Genomic DNA, 22,909 nt, shown 5'->3' on the forward strand with positions numbered 1-22,909 from the left:
ACCAGACTTCACCAGAGCAGATATTAGTTTTTTGTTTTTTTTTTTAAATCTCAGTTTCAATTTGAATTTATTTAAGGGGCATTAATGCCACAACAACAGTATTGCCAAAGCATCAACAATCACAGTTGATCCAATGGAGCAAAATAAAAACATTTAATTAAAAATCTAACAAGGAAAGTGAAGCGTATTATTGTTAAAAGCTGCTCTGTGTGTGGTGTGTGGGTTTGTTTGAGAGTTTCTCTCATCAATTACTCGTGAAAGGAAAATGCTTATTAACATCAATGGACTTTCCATATGTATGAGTAGAAAATGACTGAATTATCATTTTTGAGTGAACCTATCCTTTAAAAGGTTCAGCATCTGTTAAGTGGGGGCGAAAGGTTGGTAATCCATTATACAAACAGTACAAAACAAGTCTGTTTTACCAACTCCTATCAGCTAGACTGTGTCTTAACTCCCAAATTATGTTGATTGTTTTGCCTGACGTTCACTCAGCATTTGCCCGATGAAAATGTGTCAACATACAAGAGTGTGACCTTCTGTCTTCACACCTCAGTGGAGGTTTCTTTCACACATCTGGGTGGGGGGAATAAAGTGTGACACTGACCTCTTGTGCTAATATTAAAGCATTGCAATCTATCCGTCCGCTTGAAAAGACTCCGGAGTAACCTTCAGGTTCTCAGTTGTTTTCACAGATTACATGCTCCTTTATCGGTTAGGGAAACTGAATGACAAATTCAACCAAAATCTCTCTCTTCTCTCTTTGTCCTCTCTCCGGCAATCCCAATACATACACACATGCATCTACGGTCATGTACGGAATGTGAACTCTGACCTTTATTCAGATGCCTCCTATTAATCGAGCTTATCTGTGTTTTTGTTCTCTTTTTTCTTGTTGCTTGTTAATCACATATCTTGCTTTTGATTAACACCCAGAAAAAAAAAGAATCAAATTTATACATCAAGTTAAATATAAATTGAATACACCGTACATGAAATGTTATACCAGAAAAATATGGACAAAAACGATTACCGCGCATGGCATACAAATGGAAATGCAATTTCACAAGCACCTGCTGTTTGATGTGTGCAGTAAATCACAGCCGAGCTTAAAGAAGCACCATACGTACAGCCGTGAACATCAGCACATCAGCATGAAAATAACCCAAGGGGATTTGCTCCCCTGCAGAACGGCGTCATGTTCATCATATAAGATCCAGTGTGATTCAGTTCAGAGGGTATTTCGGGTCTTGAACTGTGCTGTTATGCCCCCCGCTGGGGTACATGAGGGAGCTTCAAAACCCCCTCGTCAGCAAATGAGAAGTGCTGATTGTGACACAAAACGCAGCCTTCACCCCTCATGCTCAGTTAATTGTTTACCCGCTGAAGGCTGCCAGAGGTAAGAAAAGAACATAAATGCACTCGAACAACACAACAAAGGGCTTGCTCAGCGATCTGTGAAACTGCACACTTAGACCTGCAACTGCTGGGGAGATGCTTCAGTTCAGTGGTACCCCCTCCTCTCTCGCCTCCTTTATCCGCTCACTGTCTGGGGTGTGCTTGCTTAAAGCTGGCGGCGAGAGAAAGATCGTAACATCAGAAGTTTAAGGGAGTTGAAAAAAGGTTGAATAAAGACTAAGAGAAGCTTTCAATTAGTAACAGAGCAGGACTTTGTTAACTTGCTGCCTGTGCTGCACTTGCAAAGATTAAAGGATGATGTGACCGATGCTGCAAAAGGAGAGAGAGAACTCAAACGAGGCACTTGACATCAGTCGCGACAATTAAAGATGCATTTTTGCAGAGAGAATCTCAGTCCAGGAGGATAATTAAACAACATGAAGGGACATCTCTCTCAGTCGGACTTTGTTCTCCTCACGTTTCAACAATAAAGTTTTTCTTTTTCAGTAGTACTTCTAAAGGAGAGCAAGATTTGGAGATCAACATGTGTACTTTTTTAAGCCCAAAGTCATCTCACAGAATGACTTTTGATTAAGAAAAGTTTAGTAATGATGACAATGTACAGCTTGTTATGGTGTGTGTTATTGTCACGGTAAGTATAAAAGGATGGAATATAGATCCAGATTACACTTCACCCAGAAACACTAATCCAGATCTAATACATTTGAAGAAGCGGATGTGATGCTGTACACAGGCATGATTATTATGACAGAGGAGTGACAAAGGCCCAGTGCTTGATTAGTGAACGCTGCCCTTCCCGCCCTAAATGTCAAATAATCCGTGTTTGAATTCAGACGGCTTCTACACGGATTACAAAAGCACTGCATGTTAAGCTTGTTGTCTTTTTATTTGAAATTCTGAAAAGATCATTAACCTATAAAGAATATTTTTAGTCAAACAAACACTGTGGGCTATTTTGCACAGACAACTTCACTGGCCATCAGTGATGCAAAGAAACAAATTTAACTTCACTATTGTAGTTTTTACATCACTACATTTATTCCACAGCTGCTTTGTTTCTTCTGAATATAATGTTGCATTATAATGGATTAAACTACACAGCAGCATATGAGGAAGTTAGTTTCTACATTGTCCAACCAAAAAGAAAAAATGCTCAAGATGGTTATTTTCTTTCTAATACTTCTGTTTTTATACTTTGTATACTTCTGAATGTAGGACTTCTAATTGTAATGGAGTAGTCTTTTCAACTAGGCTACTTTCAGTGATGGAATGTAATTATGTACATTTACTCAAGCGCTGTACTCAAGTTCAATTTTGCGGTTTTATTAATAATCGATCAACCTATAGTATACAGTATATAAATACTCATCTAAATATGTGTATATTTCACTTTCACTTGTACTGTTACTTAAGTTAGTTTTTTGCTGGAAAGTTACTTTTGATAATTGAGTACATTTAATATCAGACACTTTTACTCGAGTAGTATTTGTATGGGCGACTTTTCACTTATACCAAAGTACAATTTTCACACAATATCTTTACTTTTACTCAAGTATGACTTCTGATTACTTTATTGAACACCAGCAATTTTTACAGGAGTGAATGATCTGAGTTTAATAGCCGGCACCTCACAGTCTGGCCGCACCTTGTGATATATCAAACGCACCCTTTGTAATTAGGCTTCCTATTCTAACCGCCGCTTCTGCTGCTGCTCACTGCTAGGTTGTAAATATGTAGCTTACCTATAACCATGTTTAATGTCAGGAGGTCTCTGTGGAGGAGTAATGTGACATTAAATTTACCTGTAGCTGTTTCCCGCTGGTACTAACTCATTCTGGATCGGCTGTGGGCCACAAACGTCTCTTCAGACCTGCTGTGGAGTTTCCAGGACAACACCTGCTGAGCAGCTAATGCTAACTCTGCTGAGATATACCAGGCGTCGTGGCTAACTTCAAGCTAAGTCCCTGTTACTTTTTACCAATATTTGAGATGAGGTGTGGTCATTTTATTTTATTTTATTTTTTTGATTGTGTGTTTCAGCTGGCTGATACTCAGCTTTAAAACGTTCTTATTCGACATTTTTGTTGTGTTTGTTGATATTTTCTGCTTTCACGCTGCTGTTATTTAGCTTTGAGATTTGCATTGATAAGGAGGAGCTGAGCTAATTTCGTGTTGCTGATTTTCACTGAAGAAATGTATATTTCCGTGCTTGAGTGTTGTCAGGTGTTGTGGCTTTATTGGTTCCATGGTGACCTTGGCTGTTGCCTTTGATTTGGAGGACATAGTACGCATTATTGTTTCTCTGTACTACAGGCGGATTGGAAATCTCACCCACTGACTGACGCACAAAGGTTATTGGTGCTCCATCAATATTCTTTCTTCACTTTCCCCATAAGCTGAGCTTTACTGCACACAAATATGTTGTTGTTGTTGTTGTTGTTGTTGTTGTGTCAGCTATTCAAATAACACATCTGGGTGATGCTGCTCACTCACACTCAGCAGCACGCCTTGCCAACCTCCAACAGATCATGTGGAACTGTGGAAGAGATTATCTGCTACCAGCACTGATTTTATTTTGTCAGTGAGTATCTTTAAATCAATAATTAGCTACTGCATGGCTGCGGATTAGGTAGCTGTTAATATCACAATCTATTCAGGCTATATTGCGATACAATATGTATCAATATTTTGAAATGTCCTCAAAGATAGCATACACCTCGGCAATGATAGACAATATTACAACAGTATTGTAGCGGTAACTATTGGTACTGCATTCAAATGTTAACACAATAACATTTTTGATAAATATTCATCAGAAATGTGGACATAATACTAAATGGGTAAAGCCAATCATTAGAACAAGGTGAACAGTGTGGTAAGTTAATAAAGTTTCACCACTTTACAGTAGTGCAGCCTTTAAAACCATGAGAAGGCAACAAAAATGCCATGTCCTGAAATCAAGATATCCAAAATTTAAGACAGTGTCGAGTCTCATTTCACAATAACCATACACTATCAATCTATTGCCCAGCTCTGACTCGCCATTGTAGCTGGTGTCAGACTCTTGTGGTTTTATCTCCACTCTCCGCGCTAAGTGCAGCTTGATGTAGGTCTACAGTATGCAGGTCAGAGCCTTTTAGATGCCTTTCTAATGTGAACACTGAGTTTCATGAAATTTCCCTTTTTTTCCTCCTTCTACATGTCAGTAACCCCCTGCCGGGACTCCTCATTGCCTCGAGTGCTGTAATATCCTCGTTTCTGTTTTATTGGTACATCTGCTTTATGGAGAGGATGGGGGACAGTTGAAAGCTTGTCATGTCCCCTCTGAATGAGAATGGGACTTAATTAAGTGGCCATTTGAATAAGTTTATGACTGCCAATTTAAAAAGTTTTGGCTCTAAAAGTTTTATATACATTAATGGCATTTTGTGGCAAATACTTGGTTCGTGCGCACCATACGGTAACATATAGTTACAGTGGGTATTCCGTAAACGTGTCTGCATGAATTTTATTCAAAAGCAAAATATGACAATTTACCTTTTTGTTTCATTTTTTAATGTCCAAGTATCGTGCTTGCTATTATTAACAAGAATAAGAGTCTACAGCCGTGATAGCACCATTGTGGAGCTTTAATTAGGCACAGAGGTGCTTTGACCTAAATGCTAATGTGTGTATCATTATTCGCAATCTTAGTTTAGATAACATAACATCAGGACACAAGAGCACAGCTGAGGTCATGGGACTGTCATTAGTTTTGCAGGTAATCAGTCATAACGAAGAGTGAATCAATGATGGTGATTACAGTTCATTATGAGGAGCACAAGAGTGTCAGTAGTTGTCAGGTCATTTAACTCCAAACTGTGAATGTGAACCTCATTTACTGTAATATTTATTTCATAATTACTGAACACCTAAGGGCTATACAGATAACAGTGAAAAACAATCTATTTAATTTTTGACATTTTCAAAGAGCAACCTATCCAAGTCAGAGAATTTAGTGCTGAGTCAAAAGCCACTTTTAAGACTCCATGTAAAAAAACAAAACAAGTCCTACCAGATGTGTGCTAGTACCATACTCATCGCTGTTACCCCAGGTGCAGCCTGTTTCCTGCACCCAGCAGTCTGGAGCCTTGGGGGGTGCACTGCAGAGATGCTTTTTTGACCTTGAACGACTCTTGAGAGCTGCTTAAGATATCAGCATCTTTCATCACTCCTCCTACTGTGGGATGCTCGCCTCCATAAGCTGTCTGTGTTTACTCTTGTGTCTATACATATGCGTTCTCATTCAGAGTTTTTCTCTGGCAAATAGTCCATGTTTGTGTCTGTCACATACCACACAGAGGTGAAGGAAAAGTCTGTCAACGCTGATATTGGTGTTACTGGTGTAGGGAAAGAGGAAGACCTCTAGACAGTCAGGAAATACTGTAGACTAGACTGTGCAAACGGATTGCCGTTGAATATCAACAAACTGTCTGTGATGTTTGCCAACTCGGTTTTGCATTTCAAACTCTGTGCAAATTCATCATTGTGATTCAAGTGGAGAAGAGAATTAGGGAAGTGGAGGTGGAAAAGCAATGTACACAAGAAAGAGTGCATGAAAGGCAAGCACATGGAGATTAGGGATCAAGGCATTTCTGGAATACGGAGATAAGGCACCTTAAAACTACTTCTTGTGTATCAGGAGAGCCTTATCTGCATTTTTGCATACTAAGTTGCACCTGAGACAAAATAATTCAAAACATGTGTGGTTTTGGCTACATATTTCTCTTTCTGTCTCCCTAATCTCTGGCAATGAGGCTGAAACCAGCCTGGAATTTAATGCTCCCCCTCTTTTCAAACTAACCTCTTATGTCCACGTTTCTCCATTCTGCTACAGCTTTACATGAACCCGTCTGTAGTCTAGACAGCCATTCTGGCAGAGGTTGTGCTGGGTGTAGTAAACTTAATTTCAAAGCTTTTTATTTCAGTTGTGTATTGATCCCCAACCCAATCGTCAGAGTAAATGTTGGCAAACCACAGATATGTAGAAACTTAGGTTACTTAAAACTTAGTTTTATTTCTTTATGTTGCAACTTCAACTTTCAACCTTGGTCGCCACAAACAGGGCTGGAGATGTCCCAACCTCCTGTCAAAAACACAATTTTTTTGTCCCCACATATACTGCCGGTAATTCTCTGGAGGCCCAGTAGTGTCACATTTGCAAGTGTTGAAATGCAGTCTCGAACAGCGGCCACCAGCTTTACAGCTTTCGCGCTCAGCTTCAATTGGCATCCCCGAAATGAAGCTCACGTCATAAACACTGAATGTTTTATGTCACCAAGTTTAGAAATGTCAGTGTGGTATGGAGCCTGTCACACCTACAAATGTGAGCATGTCAGTGATTTGCAAAAACATTATCTACCAACATTTTATCCTGGTGACCTGGCTGTGACCCCTCCCTAACCCCAAAGATAATTTCAGTTCAGTTCAAGCAGATTTCTTAACATGCAGAAATATCCATTCAGATGTTCTTGTACAGTCTTGTTGTGGCAGAGGTGAAAGTGGGGAGTAGACATGTTATTAACTATATTTAAGCCATTTTAAATTAGATTTGAGCAGTTGGGTGTTGTAATGCTGAGCCTTGTGCTTGGCACATCCAAATGAAATAGGCCTGTATGCAGGCTGGTTTAATCAAGATATCATAGCCAAAATGACTCCACAACTTAAAGGAAGAAGGGCCCTTGTGTGGAGAACCTTCTTTAGTCACGTATTTAAAAGAAGCAGGTCAGTTTTGGCAAACCATTAGGTGTGTCATAAAAAAGCATTGCAACATCAAGAAATGTCAAGTATCAGCAAATCAAATATGAAGTTTCTGTTCTTATTTTGGGGTCTCGATGTCAGTGACATGAGAAAATATCTGAAGCATTTCTTTCTTTGTAGTCTTGTAGCTGCCTCTGTCCCTCGTGTCTTAAAGTTCAAGTTTACTTGACACATTTTAATGAAACAAAAGGTCAGATATCACAGATCCTTTCTGTTCATACTTTTTTCCAAAGTTGATGTTTCTTTTAAACGGAAAAATTATTTCTGATAACAAACTACCCCTTGCTCCTGTGTGTGTTCAATTTCCCCAATATGTGAAAAGAAAAGACAAATAATATGACACAGACTGAGAGAGACAAATTGACACGTTTGCATCTTTAATTAGATTTCCAGTGAAATGATGAATGTTTTTTGTTTTTGCTGAAAAAGAAAACAAGAAAGCTCTCTCAAACTCCTGAGTCAGAGTGCTCTTCACATCATGGTCAGTTCAGCCCAATAAATTCAAACTGAATATTAATTACCAGCAATTTTTCTTCATAGACTGGAGATGAGAGTTTTTCCTCCATTTCCTGTGGCATGAGAAAACCATGAATTGAATCGAACATCCATGTTTCTGATATGTACTAAAAAAAAAAGAAAAAAAAGAGTCCATTAAACCCAGCAGCTGTTGAGGGCAACATCTTTGAGAATTTGGCAGCTTAATGCTTCTGCTGGAATTTAAACGGCTCTATGATGTGACAGGTTGTTTAACTGTGAATTTTCAATCCGTAGTGAAAACATGTACTGCGTGACTCAGGCTGAGAGAGCACTTGTCGGCGCCAGACGAACTGTAGCCCAGCACTGCAATGTCAGAGAGAGGGCAAAAGCAAAATAAAAACCAGAGTTCTGTTAGAATGGTGATAGAGAGCACTCCAGTGAGAGTGGTTTGACATTAACACAAAAAGGTCTGCACATAATTCTCCAAATATTAACACAACCACACAAATAATGACGAATAAAAAAGCATTTTACCATACACAAATGCAGAATATCTTGGCCTGTATGTGTGTGTTTGTATATATGTGTATGTGTTATGCAGGACTGGGACCGGTGAAATCTGCTAAATTGCTAAATCTTTTTCCTCATGCGCTGTTAGCTTTTGCACGCCTAAGACCTCTGCGAACAACTGGATTTTAACTACACTAGCGATGCTGCTCAGCGGTGATGTTTGCTGACATTCACAGGCTGATGTCAGCTAAGGACACCGCTGTGATTGGCTGAGCAGCGAGCCATGGCATGACTTTGCGATGTTTCCTTGGACTGCTGCCATATTGGGAAAATTACACCTGAAATGTGACCACATTTTTAAAAAGTGCGGACACATTAAGAAACTGGCATCACAGCGCTGTAGAAGGTCAAACGCTCAATACTCCAGCCTCAGAATATTTCTCAGGTCGACACATTTCATTTTTCCTTCAACATCGGAGACTTTTAAGAAATGTGTCAACCAGTGAAACCAAATGGTAAACTGAGGGTAGAGTGCTTATGGACTGTCATTGGCCCAATTTATATTCAACATAAGAACATTTTCTTTGGTAACTGTTGAACAGAGTATTTCAACTGTGGTATTTATAATTAAAGGAGTCTAAGGAGTACTAATTTATTATTGTATTTCATTAAAGTTGGGAGGAGAAAAAGGTCAAAATCAAAGCATAAGATGTTAACATATCCTGACATTAAGACTAGTATTGCTGTTCAAATAGGATCCTGTTTACAAGTAAAGTCTGTATGAATGCTCCCCTCTTGTGGTATTCAAAACCTTGCACATTGAAATTTTCACTGAACACTGAACTCATGAGTTGTTATGTATTTGCTGACATTTTTGAAAATGGCAAAGGTGGAAGTTGGAACCTAGTTTTTGGTTGATGATAAGTTTGTATGTGTTATACAGATGTTAGTCCTATAGAGTTTGTTTTTTTCGTAATTTTATGTCTTTGAGGAAATTGTTAATATTTGCCTTTTGTATTATTTTGCCTTTGCATGTCCTGCATTTGTTTACCAGCTCGCTAGCTTACTAGGTTGTTAGCCTCTATGTCTTTTATACACTATTGTCTAGCAGAGGTGTTCTCACGACCATTAGAGCACCAAGCAGATCGTGTACGCTACTTCCCATGTTGTAACCGCAAGTTTATGTGTTCTGTTTGATGGCTGTGTCCTAGTCACAAGTCAAGCCAAAGCTGAGATAACCCTGATGACATCACCAGGGTTATTTTCTTTTTATCAGATTTTTGAAGAAAATAATATTTTTGTCACAATTTGTTTATTTCTTAACACCGCTTTTCTGCCCAGCCCCAATGTTTTCTGTGTGTGTGTGTGTGTGTGTGCATGTGTGTGTGTGTGTTCAGCCTGCTGTCCAGCGGTAGACTCAGCTGTTGCTCTCCACAATTAACCAGTCGAAGTGCGACATTCTCAGACACAGACGCACACTTGGTTCGTATTTTCTGCCTTTTAACTAGCTGACACTTGACAGGGGCAGCAGATGGCTGTTAAAACACCTTAAACTCCTGGCAGATCTGTTTAATTCAGAGAACTCTGGTCCTCAGACTGGATCGCAGCCCAGCGAAAGGAGACGTGGCGGAAGCTCGTTTGGCTGCCATTAAGAAAAGCCAAGAGTGTTTGGCAGATAGCGAGAGCAGCTGGCACTGTTGACAGGGGCCGACTAAGTGGCCTGAACCTTCTGCAGAGGAGCAGGAGGGATCAATAGGGCAGCTCCTACACTACAGGGGTAGGAGCACTTGGATGGCTGTTACATCCCTCTTGACATCATGATTCATACTAGAATGACAGAACGAGAGAAGAAATTTGGGGATGAAGGAGATGAACAATTACTTTTGCTTCAACAGAAAAAGCCGAAAGAGGAAAATTACACACAACACATCTGTGTGTTTTCTGTTTTTTTCCATGGAAAACACACCCACACCCACACACATATCCACACACACACACACACACACACACACACACACACACACACACACACACACACACACACACACACACACACACACTCGCACACAAAAGAAGCATATTATACTTTTTTTTCTTTTACCAAAACATGAAGCTCAGCTCCTTGAAACTGAAGATACATTTCTAGAGAGATAATACATTCATTCCAAGCGATGGCAATGACGATTACAATATCTTGATAGAATAGACAAACAGATTAATTACTTCATGGCTAAAACCTGAGTTATTCCAAAGTATTTCCATATGAAACTGCACAACAATGCACATCAAAAATAAATGATGCATCATTATTCTCATATGGAGTATTATTTGCATGACTAAAGCTATGCTAATATATTCATGTAATATATATACACACATCGACATATGGGTTATTTATGTATATGTATGTCTCTGGGGGACTGAGATTATCTGAGAGGTCCAGTGAAAACATAGAACCACATTATGACAAAATGAATTTTGGTGATTTTTTTTTTTTTTTTTTTTCTGAAGCACACCAGCTTCAAAAAGTCTGTCCTTACAACAGAGGTGTGAATAAAATGATGTTTCGTTTTTACACATTTGAAATTTTGATTCTCCTTTTTGCTTTCAGACTCAAGAGGCAAAGAGAGTTGTTGACTACGACAGTCCAGTTGCCTCTCCTTGTCCCTCATTTTTTTCTTTTATGTGTTTTTCGGCCCTTTTTGTGTTTTTGAGTCTCTGACTCTGAAAATGACGGGGAGCCGAGGCACAGCTTATTCTAGTTTTGTCCTCAGCCTCCTTGTCCCGCCATCCCTCTTCCTCCTCTCCCAGTCCTCTCCCGGATGATAGCAGGTACAGCTGTTTATATTGAGTTGACAGGTCGAGCACTACAGTTGAGCAATGTTCAGTCGTTGGATCAGTTTTATCAGGTTCCTCGTGGCACTGGAGAGCTCCACTGCACCCGGTATTCAGGTTTCTTCGTCACAAAAAATCCTCATAGTCCAAGAGTTTGGAGTGCTGGCGTGTCTTCCAAAGTCGGTAGAGGCGGAAGTCGAAGTACAACTCAATCATCTCTTTGCCTTGATTAGTAAATGAAACAGGTTTGAGTCAAGCATTTATAGGAAGCAGGATCACTTTGTTATTCTAGAACAATATGAGGGCAATACATTTTGTTTCAGCAAAGAATCATGCAACACATAATATTAGAAAGAAGGGGTTTTCAGTGTTGCCCTCACTGTCCTGCGAAGGACCTCAGACCAGTCAAGTTTGGTTTGGGCTTAACATGCTACTAGTGTGTATTTCCAAGTGAGATAAAAACAAAACTACTCCATGGATAATGTATCTGTCTAAATCTTGTTGAGCAAAGATTTGTTGTTTTTGCATCCTGTGTCTTGGTCTTTGGGTTTGGGCACCAGAAGTGCCATAGGAACCATAACTTCTCTGAGACTAGTTTGATTTGTATGGGACTAAAGTTGAATGTGGTTTGATTTGTAGATGACTTTTGATTCCTCGTTTCCTTTGCTGCTGAAATTGTAAGGTGTAAATTTGTATATTGTTGATGGTGCAGAGATTAGGGGCTCTCATAGTCATGTAGCGGGAGGTTTACAGTAGTTATTGGTGCAACAGCAGTACAGTAGGGGAAAGTGAACATGTCTCTGTAGAAACATGGAATCCAAGTTAGGAGCTAAAGAAGAGGAAGTCTGGCTCTGGGTGAAACAGACAAAAGTTTCCAGAGTTTCCTGGAGCTGAGAACAGGCTTTTATAACAATGATTGTGGTGAGGAGAGAGCATGTCCTTATGCCAACCTGCAGCTAAGGACAACAGTGGCTCTAAGGAAGGGCAGAGTAACATGACCCCTTTCTCTCTTATGGTGGGTGTTGTGCACAGACTGGAGCGTGAAGTCTATATGGTATGGATCAGCTGTATTAAAAATAAGACAGACATAGTAACAATTGTATCAAAACCGCAAGGGATGGCGAGGATGAGCGAGAGCAAGTACGTGTACAGGAACAGGATACATGTATTTGAAATGAGAAGGACACAGCATGTGACTGAATGCAACATGTGAATATGCATTTATAAGGTGCTTTGCATGCGTGTGTGTATGTGAGCTGCATCTTTGGGTGTGTTTTTTTTATGCTTGTTCAAGACCCACCCTGCGCTGACAGCTCCAGCGGCGACTCAAACTCGACAGAATAAGGCCTCATCAGATTCTTCAGTTTCTGGAACAGCTGTTAGGCCGAGATAAGAAAGCAGACACCAATTAATCCTACTGCTTTTGGATACACTCGCAGCAGGGGAGTCTGCATCTTCAGACACAAAACACACACACAAACAAACAAATAAACATAGACGAGAACGGCAATGAATCCAGCTCATTACTGCCGAAGAGATGTATGCATTTTCCTTCCTGAGCAGGAAATGAGATTGCAATGTGCTGAGATGTTCATTTCTCCGGCTTGTCTTCATATAACCTGTCTGCCTCTGAGCTTGTTAAAGGTTGAGAGTAGGACCCCAGTGCCTATCTGAGTCCACTGCTCAGGAAATTAAAAGAAAGAAGGATAAAATCAAACTATGAACTTTGAAAATGAGAGGGATTTCAAATGCTAGTTGATTTTTCGCCTTTTTAGTCCTGTATCTACCACAATATGACATTTAGAAGTGAAATTAGTAATTGCGTCATTCAACATTATTTTACCCAGAAACAAGTCTTGTTGAGATTAAAAATCTCTTTCTTAAGAGTCCTGGCCAAGAGAGGCAGCTGAACAGTTAGACGGTTGAAGACGTAAAAACCAACATAACAATTAAAGTGTGACAGATAACAAATTGCCGAGTCGTAATATCATTACATACAAAACATTTACAGCCAGATGTCCTATTTTCCAAGTCATTTAGAATCACTTTAAATGCATCCAGTGAGACCATTTAAAAAATGTGAAGCATTTGTGTGTTCCAGCTCCTAAAATGTGAATTTGCTGATTTTTTTTTTTTTTTTCCTCAGCGTTGTATGATTGTAGATGGAATATACTGGATTCTTTGACTGTTGTTTGGACAAAATACATACAGCTGGAGATAACATTCTATGTAATCGCAGTCTTGATCGCATCTAAATTACGATCTTTTTTCTGCTGTGTCGCCTGTCTTTTTTGACCCGTGTTTTTTCTGATTTTTTACAACAGTACCACCTCAGAATTAGGCTATTAGGCTCTCCTTATAGTACCACTATTGTAGCTACTAGCATCAAGCCCGGTTAAGGCACGCAACTTCACCTAAAAAATGGATTACCATCTAAAGTCATCAGAATGCCTACTTGAGATGGATCCCTAATTATACAATAATGAGGTCTAATTTAGTCACGTCCTCTGTAGTTTCTTGCCACATTATGCACATGAAACATTGAAGCTCACTGATTTCTTGCTTGAATTTATTCATTAGGGATCTGGACACCCTGCGCCCCCGTGAGAGAAATCAAAGGCCAATTGCCCCGTTTGTTTTATATTTCATGATGTTAAAATGGAGGTATTGGAGAAAAAGCAGCTTTAATTCTTTGTGTTTGCATCCCTTTGAAAAAAGATAAAAGAAGATGGCTGGATGCCAGACATCAAGGAGAGAGCAGCCGGGGAGATGCAGGCGGTGTGGCTTGTCTGTAGCGAGAGAGAGAGCTGGGGGCAAATAACCCATCTCAAATAATGTGTTGCATGTTCCTCTGTGTCCTGGGTGGCTTCTTACAAGCACTCAGTTGGCCGTTGTTGCCAACAATGATGCAGATTTAGCCTGAAAATCTCTGGATGAAAACTGGGTCAGGCTGCCTCTCCGACCTACTCACCTGCTATTCTCCACCCTGAGCCTTTGTTTTCACTCTGCATTCCCCAGATCTGCGTTTGTTGTACTTATCAAGCTAGACCCCTTTGATATTTTGAGTGATTATACTAATCATGCATTAACCATTGTGTTTTAACTTTCAAAACAGAGGGGGTGGTTTAATTTACCTCTCCGTTAAAGAGAACCCACTCTAGCAGGGCTGCCAGATCAGTCAATATTGATAAGCTCCACTGTGTACTTTTGCATATCATATCAGGACTGAAGCTCTGCCATGCACATCTGCGCATATTCACACGCAGCACGAACATGCATCAGTGAGTGACTCTGTATGAAGTCAGAGTATGTGACTTGAGATTTCAGCAAGCCAGGAACCTTTAGCACAACACATTGCTTTGGTATAAAAAAAAACAACAACAAAAGCCTCCTGCCTGTTACTGTTGTGTGTTTGCGTGTGTTTGTTCTGTGCTGTCTGGAGTGCAGAATTTGGCAACAGTTAAACCCACTGTTTAAAAATGGATTGAGCAGGGATCCAAGTTGACACCATTTAATCCCTAGCAAACAGAGGCAGACTGGGATGTAATGTGTTTGGTGATGATGTCATGTTTTTTATCACTGTCAGGAGTTTATGTGATTAAAAAGCCACATAAAACAAAAAAAAACAAATGATCAGTAAAACACAATGCCAACCAGTCGGATGTGAGTACTGGATGTATTCGTACAAGACAGTGGTTTATGTATATACTATGCTTTAAATCGGGGTTGCAGTAAAGTGATTTAAAATTCTGATCTCATCCGACTGTTCCACTTGTTCTAAAACTTGCCATCACCAACATAGTCATCATATCCACAAACTCCATCTCTTTAATAATTTTCAAGTATAGATAATATTTTTGCAGGACATTTAAGGCCACAGTGCACAAAGTAAATAAGGAAATACTTCTTCTCAGTTTACGTAAGACCTTAATGGCCTGCAGAGAGCCCTGACCGCCATCTTTGGGATAAGCTGTGATGCCCGACCTTATCGCTCACCATCACTGGTCCTCCTTTGCTAATGCTCCTATAGCTGAATGTCAGCAAAATCCCTGCAGCCAACTCCCCAAATCTTGTGGAAAAGACGATCTGGAAAAGAGGATGCCTTTGTAGCAGAATATAATGTGCTGGATGTAATGTTCAAGTATCCACATACTTTTGGCCATATAGTGTTGTTGCCAGTGGAGAACAGGTGTATAATTGGCCCAAACGACAAGCACTAATAACAAAGAGGTACAAGCGAAAAATCGGATTACTTCTGTTTTCTGACTGAGGTTGGATAGAGACCTCATGTGAAAATATCACTCTGGGATCTTGGGACCGAGCCAGCCCCCCTAAAAAAGAGAAACACCAGTTCTGTTGTTTTGGATTCAAGCTCTCTTGAAACTGCTGCTTGTGTTTGTGTGTAGGGGTGGAGATATCACTGATGTGCAGTCTGTTCTGCACACTGCCAGACTGTCCATCAACCCTGGAGAGATCCATTTTATATAACAAAGCATTTTGGCAGACATGACTGGAACAGACAGTTAGGTCAGACAAACACCGCTGGCTATGGGTGTGTGTGTCTGTGTGTGCATGTGTGAGTCTGTCAACTGGCTTGTTTGTGGCCGTGGTTTTTTTGGGATGTGTTTTTGTGGTTATTATGTGTGTATTATTATTATTTGTTTGTGTCAGGTGGAGAGAAGTGCAGCACCACCAACCATGTGTGCTCCTTAGACCTATTCGCTTGCATTACAGAGAGAGATAGAGAGATTATTTCCTCTCGAGTGGAGAAAGAGAGAGGGAGAAACTGGCAGGAGGATAATATGGTGATTATCAGACAGACAGGGACCCAAAACAGACACAGCGCGAGTATGAATATGAAAGCAGAGGGCAGCAGCGAGAGAAGTGACACAGAAATCTTCACCTTGAGCATCCGAGGTTATCAAAGTTTTTGAGGCGCGTTGTTGTTTAGCTCTTGAACATGTAAATCAACAGAGAGCTTGTTACGAATGAATTGGAACTGAACCCATTTGTGACAGTATGACAGCCACAGTCCCGCCAGCGCAGGAATCGATTTATTGTTCGGTGTCAAATTTCACCTTTCCAGATCTGTCGAACATTATCTGTCTGCACTCCACAGTAATTGCATTTCGAGTCTATCATTCAAGTTGTATTGTGCAGAGTGGCTAAGTGACTAAGTTTGCCTTCTGACACAACAAAATATGTGATTACTGCTGTGCTATCATTGATAGCCAAAGCAGTTGTTCCCAGTACATTCTGTCATACACTGTGATAAAAGATTGGCAATTGTGGTGAGAATAAAGTTTGCAGCCACGTTGCTAATGAGCTAGATTACTTTACTGTACATTAGCCCTAAGATAGCCAACAATGACACACATGGTGTATATAAGAATTAAGCTGAGCCTCAGCACTCACAAGTTCTCTGTCGTCTTTTCCCTTCTTGTCTGAATGTTCATAACAAAGTATACTTCCCCTCCAGCGTCTGCATGGCGGTGAACATTACAGTACATAAATGCCCAACAGCAGAGGTCACCTCCCCGGACCACTGCTGCAGTCAGGTTGATAAACAAGAGTGAAGATTAATCCACTTTTTAATGTCTAAAGTTTGAAAAGTAATCTCTAACAGTCTGCTCTCGCTGGTTAATAGCTCTGGATCAGAACATAAGAAGAGATGACTCAATGTGTTTATTCCTCCAAGAGATTTGGCTCTGCCCCTGACTCTCCCTGAGAGACGTCCAAGTTTGCACAGCTGAGCAGCGTCTTGTTGCTGCGACCATCCCGTCCCACACAACAATTAATAAAGCTCTGCATACATGTGAATTTTATGCTCAAAGTTGAATAATTTCAACCATACAAATATGCAAATCACACGTTAATGCGAAAGCAACCGGCTTGAATAGATACAAATTTGGCTCTATTGGTGTCCTATTTGTATAATGGCTTGAAATGTTAGTAGTGTTAAAGGTGAGCCCTCATGTTTTTCAGTCCTCTCTGTGAAAAAGAAATGTGTGGAATAAGGGAGCTAATGTTGTATGTCTATACCTTCTCTCCGTTGGGGTTGCCCAGCACATAGCATCCCATTATGTGGATGAGGTTGGGTTCCGGGTTGATTTTACTCATGAAGCGACTAAGCCTCCTCCAGAATCTGAACAAAAGACAAACAGTTACACATGGTCTGATTTCTTTTCCTTCAAATACAATGAATCTGATTGACAGTTAACATGAAAATGAATACACAAAAGAAAAAGTAGAATAATCCTCTCCCGTTTACATTCACTACAGCGAACAATCAGAGAAAGTCATTTTCCTGTGGTTTACTGCTGTGCTTTTGTACTTAAGCAGAGTCTTAAGAGACTCTCCTAGAGTTATGGAACAGAAGGTGAGCCTTTTGTTTATATCTCTGAAACAAGTAAATATCATCTATTCAAATATGCCCCCTCTGGGAGGGATGCATCTCCCAGAAAAGTAGTAGACTGTGCTCATAAATGACAAACAAATGCAGAGAGGGCGTTGAATGGTCCCTGTTGAACATGATTTAAATCAAGCTGGAGAGCATTCAGACAGCATTCAGGAGTATTAATATTCTGAAAATAGAGTAAAGAGCATTTACATGACAAATTTGCATCAGAATCTTTGATCATTTGAAGGCTTAGAATGAGCCAATTTATTTTGGCTGAGGTTTTTTAACAAGAAGATTTTTTTTCTTTGATTGAGTCCTTGCTATGAGTATTAGTGGAATAAAGGCTCAATAAAAATGCAGTGAGGTTATTTTAATGATGAAATATTTCTCTAATGCTAGTCTTTTCACATCATACTCATGGCCAAGTTTACGTCAAATTTCAGTGCTTTATAAGACATTAGAAATGTGATGTCATTAACAGGTATTCATCAATCTGAGATGGACCCAGTGGCGCAGCAGTAACTTACTGGCTCATATCTTCCTCCTTTTCCACCTTGGCAAAGGTTGCCACTTTATTCTTCAGTAAATACAGGTGACCTGGTCCTCCCTGAGAACACACACAGATTAAACACATTAGTACTATCGCAACTACTAATTTGCTTCTTCTTAATTGAGATCTTGAGAGCTTGGATCCCAAAGGAGGGCAGTCTAGTTTACTCATCCCAAATGAATCCTACGGTATCAACTTTTAATTTCTGTCTCCCCATTTTCTCACCTGACAAAAAATGAGCATCCGCCAGAACTTGCTTCCTCTCCTGTAAGCTGTGAGCTTCTTCTCTATTTCCTCTGTGAGGGAGAAAAAGGGATTGGATTTGATGTGAACAATTGGGACCGAGAACGGAAAGAGAAAGGAATATGAAAACAGACAAGCAACAATGTGTGTAGAAAGAGAGGGAGAAATGTGAACAGTGAACACAAAGGACCTCTCGGGAGGGTGAGTTCAAGTACAGATGCAGTAAAAGACGACAGAGACACTAATAGTCGATGTTGTTTAATATTGATTAAACAGTGTTTACCTTAGACCAAAATAACACAGGTCAGTGACAGATGGTAAAATGAAAACCTGAATCAATAACCTCAACATTTGCAAACTATTCTTTCACGTCCTTTCAATAATTCTTTGCAAGCTTCATTCAGTTTGCTGTTCATTATTATCTTGGGGAAATTTTAAAAACAAATTCAAGGACTTTTTTAAGGACCTTCCTGGCCCTATTTCCTCAAAACAATTTGAGACCCTGAGAATTTGTCAGACATTACAGAAGCTCGCAGACTAGAACCTTTGTTCCACTAGGTGCATTATGGCCTTGATTGTTTCCTTAAATTTACAAACCTGAAGGATTTCAAAGATCTGTGGGATCTCATGGTATTTAGTAGGACCTTAAACAGTTCCACAAATGCTATAACTTAGATATTTTTATAGAGATTTGTTTGGGTACCGTTTCAGCCTACAGCTATTTTTCTGACCTTTAACTCCCACAGAATGATTCAGAGTTCACTCCTCAGGCAAACTGCTGCACAGGCCATCCTCCGGACTAAAGGTGATTGATTTACTTTCATAGGAAGGGAGTGATGTCTGCCTTTAAACCTCTTTTTATAGATTGAATGTCATATATGTATTTTTCAAATAAAGTGTGTGTATCTATTGTTTTTCTCATTGAGAATACATTAATTAACTGGACACTAGTGTTACATTTACTTAAGTTAGCCATTGTCACAATTGAAAAAGATGGATACTAACATAAACAGGATTATATACTCACCCAAAATATCATCAAAAGTTGCATGTTCATGGTCCTAAGGAAAACAAATGTGCATAAAACATAATGAAAAATGCATTTACATTGCAATCTGTCATACACACCATATAAAGAAACAACTTGCATGGTACAAGTACATCTAGTGTAATGCATCTGTCAGGACTCACATAGAGGATGGGGATGATGGATGGGTCATCCCTCCGGATTATGGTTGGAACGTACTCTGCCTTGGGGACCTTAGAAGAGATCAGCTAAAGGTGAAGGACAGAGGAGGAGGAGGAGAGGAAATAGAGATTTAGTAGGATGTGAGATGTGAAGTGGGGAGGGGGGTTCCGAGAAATGAGAGGAAAGTGAAAGATAAACTGTCATGCCTGTGAGGAATGTAGAGCTCGATATAATAATCACTGTGGTATGGTAGAGAATACCTTTGTTTTCTTTAAAATACTGCACCAACAACTTTAACCTTGTGCTGTAAGTGTGTAGTTCTGAAGTAACCCTTTCCTAAGACAAAGCTTTTAACAACAACAGGGTAATATAAGAGGTAATATGTAATATAGGGGATGTACCCTCTAGGCACCTTGCAATTTGGTTCGATTCTGATTCACAGGGCTGCGGCGTCATCATAAAACCATTATTAATGCATCTGTTGCATCTAAAGTTGCGATCTATAGACATGATCTGCCTTTTCTCACTGTCACTACTCGCAACTACTTGCTCCAACAACGTAGCGCATTTGGAGTGATCCATAGTTACAGCTAAAGTGAGGATTTACTTCCATTGTCTTTGCTCAAACTCAGCTGTTTTGAGGAGCCAATATGGCAGTCATGTTGTTGTGACAGACAAACACAAAATTCAGCCTCAAACTATGGACTATATTGCTACAATCGTAATCACAACCTCTTTTTGTCCCTAAGTGTTGGGAACCTTTGTGTATGATATACAGACTGTGGACCCATCTCAGCACTGCTATCTGTCATCACATCTTGATTTGTAAAGATCAAGGGATCATTGGTTTTATGCCTTGACGACTGTCAACTGTTTAAATTACTTTAAAAGGTTATGGTTATTTAACAACAACAGCTTGAGTTCACCCTGGTAGCTTTTTGCATGTTAGGTACATTCAATTAATAGTCACCAGTATTAAAGATTCTAAGTTCAAGATAAAACACCACTATTTGGGATTCTCCCGTAAACAACAAAAGACAAAAATCTAGTTTGTTACAAAATTCTGTCTCAGATCTGACCAGAGTAAGCCATCTTCTCAAAATAAAGGATCTTGGACAAGAAAATAAACCCAACCTCTCCGATGCTATCGCTGTTTCCTCCTGCACCAGTCAGATATTCTTCTTCATGCACACTTCAGTGTCTAGGCTGTCGGTAAGCTAGCTGTGTCATCTTTGAATTTTTAAAAAAAGATTTTTAACTGATCTCTCACCATGATTTTGGGAGGTACAAAGTCATCTCCTTCGCAGGCCAGCCTCTCCATCTCTCTCTCTTCCTCCCAGTCCAAATTGTCATCAACGCCTCCTTCATCCAGTGTACCACAGGAAGCCTGCAGGTCTCCGCCTAGAAGAGAATATAGCGCACCGATGAGGAAATGGACATCAGATAATAGGGTGTAGGCAGAAGTGTCGAGTGGGAGGCAAAAAAGGTGACACAGAAAGAGAAACTCTGGGAGTGAAGGACGGACGTGTCCAGGAAGTGGAGAGAGGTGAATGCGGAGGAGAGGATGGGGGATGGAGTTGTTTGATAACGGTGGTGGCATATGAAAATGACAGATGGAACAGGAGAAAGAAGAGACAGCTGGCAGACGCTGAAAAAAAATGATTGATAGTGAATGTAGCAGCAGGAGAGCTAACAAGGAGGGCTATGAAAACTCACACTGCTTTTCCAAGAGGGAAAGTTGTGCTTTCTGACATTTTACATTCTGTGATTGCTAATGGTCTTAATAACTACAGATGGGTGGTGAAGACTTGAACATGAAAAGTCAGCTGTTGGCGCTTGTTGTGTCCATGGAAAAGGAATATTCTAGTGCAGTCTTGTTGGTATTTAGACGAAACCTGATGTACCAGATGATTTGTTACACACAACCATCTAGGAATACTTCCTGGTGAACTGTTTAGAAAAACACTTACTAAAGATGCTTGGCAGGTAATTGGACAAAACCATCTATCTATCTATCACAACTTCAGCCACTCCAATCAAGAGTAGTAGAGTGCTACCACCAATGAGGCGAGACGTTAAATCAAGCTCTTATTGAAACTAATCGATAGAAACATCTTTCCAGTGCCTTCTGTGCCATTCTGAACTTTTCTTTCAATGAAATAAACTCTCCACCTCTGATATAACTGATATTGTAGTGCCGTCTACGCTAACCTCTTAAGGAGCTGCCATCGTCGTTTTTTAATTGAACATTTGTTTATCACTCAGCTCAAGGGACACAAATGCCTTGATACCATACAGCACGTCCCTATGACCTCAATATTACCTGCCTATTATTACTGACATGTGCCGGTTGTGTTTATTTCACACTTTCTTTTGTGATTTTTGTCTTCTACAATGTGTGAGTACATTACGTAATTAATGTTTTCCGTGCTGGAGACAGAGCGTGCCTTGTGGATCCTGTTTTTTGTGATCTTCATTTTGTGTGTACTGATTTATGCCTGTGCCACTTATACCAACTTATACAACTACCTTATTAATACATCTATGTTACTTTTATTTAAACCATTTCAGACAACCAACTTAAGCAAGTTTGTGTACCGGCAGACGTGTTGATGCAGCAGTCAGTAAAGCACAGGTGTAATTAATTTCATTAGTGATGGCTGCCACAGTTCCTGGGTCTGCATGCTGTTTCCCCGGCATTGATAATCATGACAATTAAATAGAAAGAACTATTGGTGTATTATTACTAACACCTAAATCATGATTCAAAATGCCTTCTGTCTGTCTTTCACATACTTATGATTGAAAGAGTCCTTGTACAGTCAAGTTCTAGTTTCTAGACTTCTAACAAAGACAACATATTAAAAAGTATCTGGTACCCAGCAGTTAAGAGCAGTTTGAGAAGGAGAATCGAACCAGAAAAGAGGAAAAAGAAGAAAATGACAAGAGAGATTGACAATTAATGTTGCTCCCCTGGGGAACAATACTTTTCCCTCAGGAAAGAAGAAGAACAAGGCATCAACCACACCATTAGACCATCATCAAAAGTCCATTTATTTTTCATCACACAGAAACACTGAAGATGGAGGTGGAGAAAAAACATAAAAACAACAGATACTCCGACGTCAACAGAGACAAACAGCACATGCAAACGGTTGATTCACGTATTCAAAGCCCCTTTTAGAAACACTTAGACACACGTCCCTGCTTTCACATCCTGCTCGACACACTCGGACTTAGACACACACTCCATTTTTGAAGACATACTCACAGAGAGAGAGAGAGCATCACAAAGTTGAAGAAAGACCCACGGTCATAGGGAGACAGATGGACAGGGTCAGAGTCAACAGCAGAGACAGTCAGTTTGTAAGTGTCGCGTGTTTTATGTGCGAATGTCCGGGGATTTTCAGCGTGTCAGTTGTTTCTGAGCCAATAAAACGGCGATGAGGGTCGCCTTCAACAGAGATGTCTGTGGTCCAGTTCTTAT

General features: G+C 40.0%; 1 protein-coding gene across 4 annotated transcripts in view; it reads right to left on the minus strand.

The window, feature by feature from the left end:
• Nucleotides 1–10,690: 10,690 nt before the first annotated feature.
• The window catches only part of LOC119030548 (NMDA receptor synaptonuclear signaling and neuronal migration factor), a 44,844-nt gene continuing 32,625 nt past the window's right edge, over nucleotides 10,691–22,909 (minus strand). For all 4 annotated transcript variants that reach the window (XM_037118255.1, XM_037118253.1, XM_037118254.1 and 1 more), the window contains 8 exons: nucleotides 20,693–20,823; nucleotides 19,425–19,508; nucleotides 19,261–19,294; nucleotides 18,216–18,286; nucleotides 17,968–18,047; nucleotides 17,083–17,185; nucleotides 12,341–12,416; nucleotides 10,691–11,264 (listed from right to left, as the gene is read on the minus strand). In XM_037118255.1, coding sequence (XP_036974150.1) covers nucleotides 11,167–11,264; nucleotides 12,341–12,416; nucleotides 17,083–17,185; nucleotides 17,968–18,047; nucleotides 18,216–18,286; nucleotides 19,261–19,294; nucleotides 19,425–19,508; nucleotides 20,693–20,823 — 677 coding nt within the window. In that variant the 3' untranslated portion in view covers nucleotides 10,691–11,166. The remainder of the gene's footprint in view (nucleotides 11,265–12,340; nucleotides 12,417–17,082; nucleotides 17,186–17,967; nucleotides 18,048–18,215; nucleotides 18,287–19,260; nucleotides 19,295–19,424; nucleotides 19,509–20,692; nucleotides 20,824–22,909) is intronic.

This window comes from Acanthopagrus latus, chromosome 12 (genome assembly GCF_904848185.1).
Source record: "Acanthopagrus latus isolate v.2019 chromosome 12, fAcaLat1.1, whole genome shotgun sequence".
In the NCBI taxonomy this organism is placed as follows: Eukaryota; Metazoa; Chordata; class Actinopteri; order Spariformes; family Sparidae; genus Acanthopagrus; species Acanthopagrus latus.